The sequence below is a fragment of the Astatotilapia calliptera genome, chromosome 4 (assembly GCF_964374335.1).
Source record: "Astatotilapia calliptera chromosome 4, fAstCal68.1, whole genome shotgun sequence".
Classification (NCBI taxonomy): Eukaryota; Metazoa; Chordata; class Actinopteri; order Cichliformes; family Cichlidae; genus Astatotilapia; species Astatotilapia calliptera.
In genome coordinates this window covers 11,816,029-11,828,988 of record NC_137425.1, presented here as the reverse complement: position 1 = coordinate 11,828,988, position 12,960 = coordinate 11,816,029, and the positions used below count along the sequence as shown (strand labels likewise).

The 12,960-nt window shown below is 43.0% G+C and overlaps 1 protein-coding gene across 4 annotated transcripts; it reads left to right on the top strand.

The window, feature by feature from the left end:
- Nucleotides 1–4,319: 4,319 nt before the first annotated feature.
- Nucleotides 4,320–12,959, top strand: samd1a (sterile alpha motif domain containing 1a). Of its 4 annotated transcripts, none has more exons than XM_026164721.2 (7): nucleotides 4,320–4,827; nucleotides 7,437–7,785; nucleotides 8,138–8,274; nucleotides 8,401–8,461; nucleotides 10,155–10,233; nucleotides 10,730–10,844; nucleotides 11,088–12,959. In XM_026164721.2, the coding sequence occupies exons 1-7, from the start codon at nucleotides 4,465–4,467 to the stop codon at nucleotides 11,232–11,234; spliced, it is 1,251 nt and encodes a 416-aa protein (XP_026020506.1). In that variant the 5' UTR covers nucleotides 4,320–4,464; the 3' UTR covers nucleotides 11,235–12,959. The 4 variants fall into 4 exon arrangements, with proteins under 4 accessions (XP_026020506.1, XP_026020504.1, XP_026020503.1 ...); XM_026164719.2 differs by having other exon boundaries at nucleotides 8,398–8,461; XM_026164718.2 differs by having other exon boundaries at nucleotides 8,135–8,274.
- The last annotated feature ends 1 nt before the right edge of the window (nucleotide 12,960 follows it).

Here is a 12,960-nt window from a genome sequence, read left to right as displayed (position 1 = left end):
ACAGTAAAGTTGCTCACTAACCAAGCTGTCCAGCCTTTTGAACACAGTGAAGCACAGGCCACACAGTTCATTTGTGCTAAATATTTGAGTCCTTTAATACACACTGTAATGTTTTGAAGAGGGCACATGTAATGCCTTTCTACCCAGCGATGACTAAACCGTCGACAGGTAGAAGGCAACGCCACTTGATCCACTTCAGACACCGAAGCATCACACTTTGTTTTTTCTTTACAATACAAGACGTATTGTCACTTTTCTATCAGCTATCAACTGCTCTGTGCTACTTAAGGTTTTTTTTCTCCCGTCTGCCTTCTCTTTTCATCAAGTTTCCACACACACTTCTTTCAAACATAACACTTTTTACATCTGAGATGTTTTGCGTTCATATTTTCTAATTGTATTTTCAGAAAAAGAGAGGAAAAAAAAAAAGCAAAAACAACATTAATCTTTCTCCTCATGACCTGGGTACAGTGATTGTGTAGTCTATTGTACCTTTTGGGAAACAATACTGTATATCCTTGCCTTCGACAGTCTTAACTATCTTACCCTCTTCTGGAGAACTTGACAGATACCCTTAGAACACAATGAGTATGTTAAAAATATATATACATAAAGTAATATTTTGCAAAATGTATCATTCCAATAAAGTTTTACTTGTTAAGACTAATATGTCTGGGTTATATGTAAACTTTCTCTTTACTTCGCAGAAAGCAGTTGTAGGGTAACAGCTGGATAAGACAAATAAACATGCCGGTAGGTGATGGCAGATGCTGTATTTCCACCGTCCTGTCTGTTATTGTGAATCGTTTAAGAGGATAGCAGGCGCAATTGAATAATGCAGTGTTGTGTTCATCCTGTCACAGTATGGTGTCAGTTACCAACCAGCTCCCAGCACCCCTTTTCCAAATGTAACCCCAACCATAGTGCACTCTTTTATTTTTTTCTTCCCCCTCTTTCTTTCTTTCCTCCTCCTCACTTGCATCTATCTGCATAAGTCATACAGTTGTATGCAAAAGGGTTTGGCACCCTGCGGCGAATTGCATATTTTTGTTGATTTTTGAACTGAAGACCAATAAATACGACTCCTGCAGCAAACGCGCATCAAAAATGAATTCTCCACATGTTAATGCACTCCTGCCACTTTGATTTATTTAATGAAATAAAAAGTACTTGTGGGCATGTGCTGTTAAAAGCTTCAGCTTGGGTTTCATGTGTGGATCGCTGTCGTCTTGCAGAAGTCAGCCACTTTTTCAGTTGCACTTCCTTGGCTCGATCGCATGACATTTGCATCCTGAATTTGCTGATAGGCAGTGAAATTTTTTTCTTCCCTTTTATCCATGCAATGTTTCCTGTGACACCACCCCAAAGCACAATATCCCCAGCCCCAAGGTGTTCTTTTCATCAGTGCAATTCCTTCCCTCTCTCTTTCTCTGAATATATATGTATAGATATCTATAGATCTATATATGTATCTCCAGTAAATATGACCAAAGAGCTGAGCTTTTTGTTCTCCATACAAGTCTGGCCTATCCAGATGTTGCTCTGCATGCTTCAGATGCTGAGTTTTTATAATAGGACCTCAGATAACGTTTCTGTTTTTAATGGCTTGCATATTGGCCACAATAATCCACCATGGAACTTTTTCAAGAAGCTCAAGCTGAAGCTTTTCCCACTGACTGAGGGAGGGGAGAAAAAAATTGTGAGTTGTTTTCTTAAAGATTAAAGCAATCTGCGAAGGAGTAAGGGATTCAGAATTTCCAAATCAAGAAAAGCCTCAAATCACAAATGAAAAACTATTGGAATGACTCGCTGTGTAAAATAAAGTGGGCATTTTGGCCAGTGGTCCGCATATGTTTGCACGTATTAAAGGCCTAGAAACCTGAGCCATCATTATGAATGCACTATTTCCATTAAAAAAAATACAAAGCCATGGAGTAAATCTGTTATTACATTACACATTACATTAAGAAAAATGTTAGTGCATATTTATAAATATGGAGAACATGCAGATGAGTGACTAATTAAATGGAAAAACCTTAAACTTTGACCTTTTCATTGAGGGTATCTGGTGACTTTGTTAAGCTGTGGGTGACATAGTTTGAGCCTATGATGTCTTCTTAGGGGCTAATGGTCACTTTAAATCAATACAGATTTGTCCTAAGTGATCCCATGATGAAACGGCGGTGGTTTCTTTCAGGATGACAAGGACCCCACCCTATCTAAAATGCAGAAAGGGTCACTGAATGGGCTGAGAGACTCCTGACTTAGTTTAACGCCTACAGGAGATTAATAAACTAACAATGCTCTCCACCACCAAATCAGGATATCTTTTCACGAAATGGTGCAGAAACATTAACAAGGTGCTTTGACGTTATGAGGCAGCAGCTGGTGACCCCAAAACCTTACCAAGATGTAAGTTTACATATATACTGTAAGCTATAATGTAAAAACTATAAATCACTGAAACAGCTTTTGTGGTGGTGCAGTACTGTGTAAAAGCCCTGTGCTACCCCTCATTTCTTTATATCTTGCTTCCAAAGAGCCAAACTTTAACAAATTGCAATGAAGTGCTCTTGAGCAAAAGTTCTCTTGGCTTTTTGGCTGCTTTTTCACTCATTTTTTTTTTTTTTTTAAAGAGTCTTCAAACTGACCTATGAATCATTCAAGCATTAAAAAATGCACATAACTCGAGGGATGAACCTGTGTTGTGGCTACACAGACAGCTTAGCAAAGAACCATTTTTTAAAATTGTCTTTAGGCACTTTACTAACAGCTTGTTGCAATATTGCAAAAGCATGTTTTTTTTTGTTACATTTATGAAAAATGCCAAAGATAACACAGTTTGAGCATAAGGTAGTATTTGTGCACCAAGAGGGTGATTCTTAAAGGGCAACTAGCTGAAAACTTGGCATATCTCAAAATTCTGAGCCGTGTGTCTTAAATTTGAGGCTAATAGAAGAAGTATCAGGCCTAAAAGACTATCTACAGCAGATGAACAATATCTGAAAAGTCATATCCTTAAGTAATAAGAAAAAAATCCATCAAAGACCTGACCTTAGAGACAGATCTGGCTCTTCAGTTGATCCATCTGCTGTTCACTGAAGCCTCAGGAGAAATGGTCTCAGTGGAAGGGTGGCTGTCAAGAAGCCATTCTTACGGAAGGGAAACGGGGAGAAAATCCTGAGGTATGCCAACTTACACAAAACTGGACTGAAAACCAGTGTCAAAAGCTCTTAAGGAGTGATGAATCCACTTAAGGTCAAGGGAGAAGTGCAACAGTGTGTGTCTGCAACCATCTGTAAAACGTGATGGAGGCTCTGCCACGGTATGAGACTGCATTTCAGCCAGAGGTGTTGGGGGGCTCTTATGAATGCAGAAAGTGCCATCAGACTTTAATCCACCATGCAATACCACCTGGTCAGCATAGTGGCTTTATATTTCAACATGACAATGACCCAAATGCACTTGCTAATACAGTAAAAGCATACCTGGACAGAAAAATACACAATGGGGCACTGTCAGTCCTGGGCTGGCCTTCTCAGAGCCAGCAACGTGGGATCATTTGCACAGAGAACAGAACAAGAAGGCAGCCATTATTCAAAGAAGAGCTCTGAATGTCCTTCAGGGAGCCTGGAGAACTATTCCTGACTTACAAGAGAGTTTGGGCTTTGTTGACAAATAAAGGTGGTCATACCAAATAGTATGGACATGTTTCAATAAGTTGCTTAATCTCTTTACCACTTTCCCAGCAAAATATTAGGTAAAACGTGAAGGGAAGCTCAAGACTCCTCCACTGTACTGTAAATCTAAAGGAGAATGTACCATTGACAATCATTTGTATATTCAGATCACTTGTGTAGTGTTTGATGGCTGCACGGCTTGTATGTAATTTGTGGGTTTTGTTGTTGTTGTTGTTTTTGTTTTTTTTATAAAATATATGTATTGCCTGTTTGTGCAATGCTTTATTTCTTACTTAAGATTTAGGCATCGAGGGGGCGTCTCAGTTTGGTCTGTGGCTTTGATTTGATTTTGCGAAGCTAGGCGAAGGACTGGATCACGTGTTAAGAATTATTTCCGTGACAGGATGTTTACTCTAATCAAGGGTTGAACGATAATACTAATAATAATAGTTGTTGCCAGTTTGTGTTAATCTTAAACAATAAACAAAAAGCTACCTTTCCGACCAACTGGACCACACTTAATACCGAGTGCGGGCGCTCGTTCCCGTTCAGGACTGCATATTCCACCTTAAAAACGCCTCTCGAGTAAAACTTTTCGCTCTAACTCCCTCGTTCCACCTTAAGCGCAAACGCAAACGCAGGAGGCGTACAGCGAGGTTTCCGCTTCTCAGTAGGGCTCGGACCGCGGCTCACGAAAATCACCGTGCGTAACGCACAAGGTTGACGCACTGAGGCACGAAAAAAAAACGGGGAAAAAAGAGAGCAAAGCAAGCGAGCAGAAAAGATGTCTGAATCCAAGTACCGCGAGTGGATTCTGGACACTATCGACTCGCTGCGGTCTCGAAAAGCCCGGCCGGACTTGGAGAGGATTTGCCGAATGGTCCGGAGACGACACGGGTCCGAGCCCGACCGAACCTGCGCAGAACTGGAAAAACTGATCCAAGAACAGACCGTGCTGAAAGTTAACTACAAGGGCTCCATTTCGTACCGAAACGCCGCCAAGGTTCAGCGGAGAAGCAGAAAAAAAGAAGATGTGTCGTTAACAGCGGCTGCGAGAAGGAGCGCCGTGGAAGAAGCTAGTCACTCCGACTTGAGCAACGGGGACAGCGCTTTCGGTCCCGCTGACCAGGACGAGGAGGATTTGGAGGTATGTGGAGGCTGATGCTAGGAGGCACGTTTTCATTGTCATGTCACCTCACAGAAAATTAACAGGTGGGGGGATTGAACGACCACTGTTTGGTGTGTAAAAATAAAACATGTTTTGCCGTGTGTGTGAGAGTGTGTAAGGGAGTGGAGGGGGACGGTGAAGGGGAGTGATTTGCAAGTGCACCCGAAACTGCCGCAGACGGGGAGCGGCGGTTGGACCTCGCTCGAGCGCTGCCGAGGTGGAGAAGGGGAGGGGGAAAGAGAAAAAAACTGAAGGTGCGCGTGAAGGGAGCGTGTGGCACAATTTGTTTCTTTCTTTTTTACACAGCGCGACAGTTTAAAAGCGCTTTAAATGGACGGCGTGAAAGCGCAAACACGGGACGGGGAAAAGTTGAACCGTCCTGTTCGTCCGCAACAACCCGAGCCTCCATTATCGGCAGCAGAAAGCGCTTTTCAAGCCCCAAACTCGGCGTTGAGGGAGGGGGAGGGGGGTGCTGTTAAGGTTCCGCAATGACAGTTGAGGTAGCCCGGAAGTTGAGAAAAGTGCACTTTCATAATAATGGCATGAAAACTGTGCCCCGCTGGTGGGAATTTTATTTCGAAACGTAAGTCTGGATGTGTGTCTCTTCATTCTCTGTCAACGTGGGAGTGGGTGAAGGAGGAGGAGGAGGAGGAGGGGGGTGGAAAAAAAGTCTCAAACACTGCGAATGTAGGAACCTGACGGGGGGACTGTGGGTCATTGTTGCATTTTTGGTTGTTTTATGCCAGGGAAACAAACGGGGCCTGCTGTTGTAAACAGTGTCGCTATAGCCGTGTCCTCAATCATATTTTTGACCGCCCATGGCTAGATTTCCACCGTTAGCCTCGGTCTATACTTCAAAATATGCCCATCGCAATGTGCAGTGTGCTAAAACAGACACAAAATCGACTGCAAGCGGTGACAAAGTAGTTACATTGTGGGTGCAATCACTTCATTTCACCAAACTGCGTTTCTTCTTCGAGCGATGGACGATTGCCGACGCAGTGCTTGAAGTCGAACCCCTAGATCCATTATCGGACGCACTGCCAAGCCCGGTCACGTCCAACGTCGTGGTGTTAGCTGTTTTTTTTTGTTGTTGTTGTTGGTTTTTAATTTTATTGCTCATCACGTCCCGTACAGTGGCGACATCTCGTCTCTGTGTCTGCCAGCTGTGCGCCGACAGTATTTTAGGAGGAAAATCAGCACCACAAAGCTCTGAAATATGCAAGAGCCGGCAGAAAGCTGAAGTAACATAAAGCGACCGCAAACTGTTCGTCCGGCGCTAGATGGCGGATGCGCCCGTCCGATTTGGGTTAAGCCGAGATCAAATTGTTCTGTGAAAGGCGTGTGTGTTGCTACAAGACCGACTATGCGTGAATGCTTTGAACAGACCCCTCTGCGGGGTGTTAACCAGCTTTTGCCAGCATACGAGGGGGTCAAATGTAGACAGTGACGTGTCCGATAACGGACTCATTCGTGTGACTCTTTTCTGTCCAGTCGCTTTTGCTGTAAATCGTTGACCCGACGCAAAGTCAAAGTAGACTGGTAATCGCGTCGTCCGCTGCTCTTTCTGATCGGAGGGCTGTCCGTCGAGTTAAAGCTCGGCTTTTATCTCCGACTGGTCCGCCGTGCAGCGAGCGGCTCGGCCCTGGAAAGCTCTCTGTTTTTCTTTCATTTGACTATTTCCCTTATTTACAAAAAGAGCACAGACACAAAAACAAGGTCTATACCGCGTCTCCCAACTCCATGCGCACTTTGGAGGAAATTTGAGGAAAAACAACAAGAGCATGAACAAAAAACGCCTCCCATCGGCCCCTTTTGTGCTCTCGCGTGTTAAAATTATCAATCAAGTAGGCCTCTTAAAAAAAAAAAAACACGGGGACGCACAGAGTACGTCGGCGGCTCTGAGTGTTTGTGAGCCGAGATGTAAATCATGTTGGGCTGAGATCCCCAGGGGCGTTATGTTTTTGTGACCGTGCCTCGGTGAAAGTTGTGAGAAATGCAGTGCGACGGCTGAATGCCGTTCAAGCGGCTCTTTCCTCAGGAGCGGGGCGGGCTTTCGTGCGCTCATGTGCTCGACTGCTGGGTCTCGGACACGCAGTCGCACACGGCGTGATTTTTCACTCGGGGCGCCGTCGTCGAACCGCTCCAGCAAAAGGAATGTGTGCGTTCGTGAGAACTCTTAGCTGCCATGAAAAAAAGAAAAGACAAGATTGTGTTTAAATGTTTTAATGCAGCGGGGTACATGTTTGTGACGGGAGGGCTCGCACTCTGCGGAGTGAACGCTGTACCGCGGAAAGGGACGGAGGCATTCAAAGGCAATAATTTACCACCACCGCGGTCAAATTGCGACATCAGTACGAGCTTGCCTTCATGTGATACCCTCAGCCTACAATCAGTGCCTCTCAGTGTTCCCAACAATACCTTACAACCTTGTCGGGCTCAGCAGCTTTTTTTAAGTTGCTGCTAATAACAACTTGATGTCTCTTCCTGCTTTTTGTCCCCTCTCATCCAAATGAAGATTTAGAAACCTCTAGAAAGCTTCTGTGCAAATGTGAAATCACGTTTCCCCCTCTGCTCCTGTGTTCCAGGCTGACACCTCTATAGCTATGGACACAGACAGCAATGCAGACGAGGAGGGGGGCGATGAGAGCCGGGATGGGCAGGAAAGACCCTCACCCAGCCACACACATGAAGATGCCACTGTGCACTGTGCCCCCGTGCGAGCTGTCTCTGCTCCCTGCTCTCCCTCTGGCGCTAGGCCCGGCCCCGGGTGCAGCCCTGGCTCCGCTCTGGACTGTGCCTCTTTCCAGAAGGCTGGTGAGAGGCCCAACTCCTTGCCCCCCTCCAGCCCCAGGGCCCTTGCACACAATGACTGGGCTTATGATTCTGCCGTCTGCCCAGCAGAGCGCCAGCACCCAGGAATGCAGAGAGACAAAGGTATTCACGGTGCTACACACAGAGCAACGTGCGCACAAAGCACTCTAATATCAGTTTATGTGCAAGCTTACGCTCAGCTTTGCGCTGGATATGAAAGAAGTCGATGGGAGCTTTTAAACACCTGTGTAATTATTTGTGGGATGTTGACAGTGACAACTGTAATGTAAGCCAGACACAGAGATGCAGGGGAAAATAATATATTCTCATAGCTTAGTGATGATCCAGTCTGAGGCGCATTCATCCATTTGGCTGTCATAAATTTCTCCTATTAGACTAAGTAGAATTTGGCAGGTCAGATGTGGACGATAATCAGCGTATAATTGGTGTTAATTGGCCCACTCTGTGTTAGCAGTGGCCATGAAGCCAGCGGCCCAGTCTGTAGCTCCTGCCCCCTGCGCTGTAAACAACGTAAAGAAAGATGATGGAAGCAAGGTGGAGGACAGAAGCGTCTCGTCTGACCAGTTGGTGCCAGACTCAGCAGCACGGCCGGTAAGGGCCTGTTTTTTCCTTTTGTGACTAACATCTGTATCTGTCCTCTGCTTCTTTGATCCCTCTGCTTCCTACCTGACATTGTCATGTTGAATTCATCTTTGTTCTCTCGTGTTTGACCAGCAGGATGAGACCAGGAATGCTTCTAATGGGAGATCACAAACACTGCCTTTGCTATCTGACAACTGTGAGTTACATAGTTTTCTCTTGTTTGTTTGTGTTTGTATAGCAGGCTTGCAGCTTCTATCTCTTTTGCAAAGCTTGACCACCGAATCGTTCTCTCACTTTGGAACATGGTTTCTAATAGAAAGGGAACTTAAGGAGGTTAACTAAATGTCAACATAATGAGCATAAAGGCTCCATTCTGGTTGTTATTTGGCTTTTTGTACCAGTACTTGCCTTCAGCATTGCTTACGATCTTTTGACTGCTTCACAAGCGTGTGCTGCTACCTGCTGTTCAGCTAGTACCCAATCTAGTTAGAGGTCATTGCAACACTTTGTCAGGACTGACTTGTAGAGATGGGATTTTTAGACTGTCCACAGATGCATGATATGAAGAAAAATGACTACATTACCACCACATAATCAATTAATGATTCAGGTATATCTTGTGGGCTCTTATTTTCATTCTTCCTTAAATTTGATTACATTTATTCCATCCTTTGTGGTGGGCAAAACACAGAAATCTCGTTTTAAAGTCTTTCAGCTTTTATCACTTTAACTTGAGACTTAGCCAGCAAAACAAAAGATGTTAAATGACAAATATATGTTCTTCACCACCACTGTTAAGTCATCTAGGCCCATGACGATCATTAGGTGAACCTGATATGTTGGTACATTCCTAGTAAATCTGTGTTTGCGGGAAACAGTGAACTTTCAGATTTACTAAGGATCTGAGTCAGTTTTTAGGGTTAAAGTTTCTGTCCAGAAGAGACAGAGGCTTCCATTCTTGGTAGATGCTAGTGGAGGTCTTTAGTGTGTAAAAATGAATGTAGTTTGTTGTGTTTACAGGGAGAAACCTAAAGGTAAAACACCTCAAATTGACCATGGTAGTTCTTACTGCTAAATACCCAATAAGCTACATTGCAAGCCAGCTGTTAACTGATGCCTACAGTAATACAAAATCTGACACATAGATATAAACTGCATATGTGTGGGGTGTCATCTAAATCTGAATTTAACTAATCCTGAAATGGGCTTAGCCAGGATCTAATGTCTCCAATCTTTATCTAAAAGTGATCATTGCAGATCCCTACTTTATTTTGTTCTCTGTTTTATTACTTCAGGGATCTGTCAGTGACTTTACTCATGCCTGAATATCAAAGTGAAACCTGCATTTTTCTTTCCTAAGTGAGACATTGCACACTTACAATGCACAGTGGCAAAGCTGGCATGGAGTTTGCCTTGGAGGAGCGGTACCCATCTAAAACATGGCTGCGTCCTCGTCATGCATCATGTGTATGACAGCAGGCCTGCCAGCATCCTGTGAAAGTGGTCCGGTGTAATAAGGGGCTGTATCAACACTCATTCACCGAGCCCTCACCTTACTGAGGTGTGAAGCAGCTCTAATAGAAAAACATACCATAACTGCAGACAACCCAGTATGACTACAAGAAGCTGGTCCAACATCGCTCTGCTGGATATCAGCGGAATGAGTTTGCACATTTAAAACTGGAGCTGCTTTTTTTTTTTTTCCTTGAAGAAGATAAGTTAGAGCTCTGTTTTTCATTTTAAGACTTTTCTTTTTTTCTGTTTGTTACTCATAAGAGCTCAGGTTCAGTTCACTTTTTATGAATGAGCTGCCCTGCGGTCGATGCAGATATCATCTGCATTTGAGGAATTTTTACATTTATTATAATGTGATTTCTGTTTGTCAACAGGCACATTTAAGAAGGCAGACACATCATCCTTAACAGCAACTGATGACAATCTTCTGAATGGTGGTAAAGTGGATGACGTGTGAGTATCCTGTTAAAAAAAAAAAAAATATATATATATATATATATATATATATATATATATATATATATATATATATATATATATATATATATATATATATATATATATATATATATATATATATATATATATATATATATATATATATATATATATATATATATATATATATATATATATATAAGTACAAAATACAGCAACTGGCAGGATCTGAGCATTTAGCCATAATTACCTGTCAGCCATTTAATCTGCCAGCCTCAGCTCAGCATGCAGATAGTCCTTGACGGTGTTTGGCCCACACTTTTTGGCAAATTGTCCAGATTATCAGTTCACCTTTGCTGAGGGACAGCACTTAAAATAATTATAGTAAACTACCCTGTGGGTCATGTAAAAGCTTGATAATGAAACAAAACAAGACATTACCTGCACACGGATGCCATATTGAGGTTTTGTGACTCTTCTTGATTTATTTTTAAATCCTGTAATCCACCAGGTCTGTGAAGAAGGAGAAGATGAGCCAGAACTTGTTGCAGTGGACTGTGGCAGATGTGGCCAGTTATTTCTCAGCTGCAGGATTTCCCGAGCAGGCTGTCGCTTTTCGAACACAGGTTAGTGCAGCGGTACAGAGCTGCTACAGAGAGCATTGCTCATACATCAGAGTCAAACCTAACATACTCCATCACTTCATGGATTTTGTTTTAATGTATTATTTTTTTCGAGGCTCTGTATATACACTATGAGTCTGTTGCACTGTTCAAAACTGAAGAATGGTGCCGTTGGGTTAAATACTCAAAGCATATCTTTAGAAACCCAAGCGTAATTCTAATTAAATTCTTTTCCCTCTTTTGCAGGAAATTGATGGGAAGTCTCTTCTTTTGATGCAGCGTAGTGACGTATTGACCGGGCTGTCCATCCGACTCGGCCCTGCCCTCAAAATCTACGAGCGCCATGTAAAAGTGCTGCAGAGGACCCATTTCCTGGAATGCGAAGACCTTTGAAGTGGCGATTGACATGGCAGACTGCTGCATTGACTCAAACTTCCATTTAGCGCCCCCTCTCACTACTGCCCACTTTCATATACAGTATGTGTAGAGGGTGTGTGGTGGAGGGTTTCGGTGGAATTGACTTTCACTGTGAGAATGACCAGAAACTGAAACACAGTCGTCCTACCTCTCATTACGGTCTTTAGTTTTCAGATGGTTTTCATTTCACTCATTGCAACCCCGTTATGGAGGGAAGAGACCGCTGCATTCCGAGTGTTTTAAAGCGGTGCAGCAGCAACCTTTCTGCAAGAGTAAAACACTGGGAAAGTGAAAAGTTTAAGCCTTCCAACCAAGTGGACCACCTACACAGACATGGCTGTGGACACAGTGCTGTCGCAGCTTTGGATGTCCCCTCTGTGTCTGTTACCACACATTCTGTTTACCCAGAAACTGTTAATCACAGAAAACAAAGCACAGCAATTGTGCAGTTTGCTTTTTTTCCCCCTTTAATTTCTTTTTATTTCATGTGATGAGTGCTGGAGAAGTCAGACTATCCAAGTACCTGCATTATTAGGGCTGCCCTTTATATCTTGTTTTTCTTTCCTTGATAATCAGCAGTGAATAGTTGACAATTTTATAACTAAAGCATCATCTGACAGGTGCTGTGCAGAGAGAATGAACAGCAGGACAACAATGGGAGCTAGAGCTCCATTGCAAACCAGTACTTTTCATAGTTTTTTTTTTTTAACTTGCTAAATAGGTATGAAAGTCACTAATTAGCAGCAGTGAGGTGAACTAAAGCATGACAATCACTGCTGAGAGTCAGATGCTGTGCACTCAAGCTCAGATCTTATGGGTTTGTGTTTTTTCCACATTGAGAAGGAAAAAAGTTCCACCTACACGATGAATAAATATCCGAGTATTTGGGTGCAGCCCTAATCAGCAGAGTCTGATTCCTAACCTATCATTGCCACCAGTAGCTGCTGTTTTGGATTATTTCTTCAGTACCTTTTATAACACTGAGGCCCTTTTCAGACATGGGATATGTGACATTGGTGTCTAAGCGACTGCACTGTCATTCAAACGTAAGCCACTTTCCTGTTAATATTCCTCTCGATTTCATTCAGACACACCCGCAACAGTGACGGAGGCCCGCGGCACACGTGCATCGCAGAGGAATGTTTTACTGCGAATCAGGTCCGGAACAAAGTGTCAATGTCTATTTGTTATTGCTCTTTAGGGCATTCTCTAGTGCATGTCTGAAAGGGGCTGGAGATATAACCAACACTTGAGCTGATATGCTACAACCTGAGGTTTTTTTTTGTTTTGTTTTGTTGGTTTTTTTTCTCCTTTGGTCCAACAATACAGTTGCACTTTGGGGAACGATTGCAAATAGATGTGACCAGAATATGTGCAACCTAAAGGAACTTGCTTTTACACATACACAAAATAAACCTGCAAGAAATGTTGTTGTAATACTGAATATATTGTGAGACATTCAACGGAGCTGCTCAGAATCTGTTTACAAACAGATATCTCGATGAAATGCAATATTTTATCTTCTCTTATTCCTTTATAATTTTGTCTCGTCTCTCTTTGTGTTTTGATCTAAGCCAGCCACTTGAATTGTAACATTCCACATAATGTAGTCCGCATCTCCAGTGTATTTCCCTCCACGTTTTATCTGTAACACAACAGACACTTTTGCGGAGTTGCAAATAAAACTCGTGTCTCCGCTAAG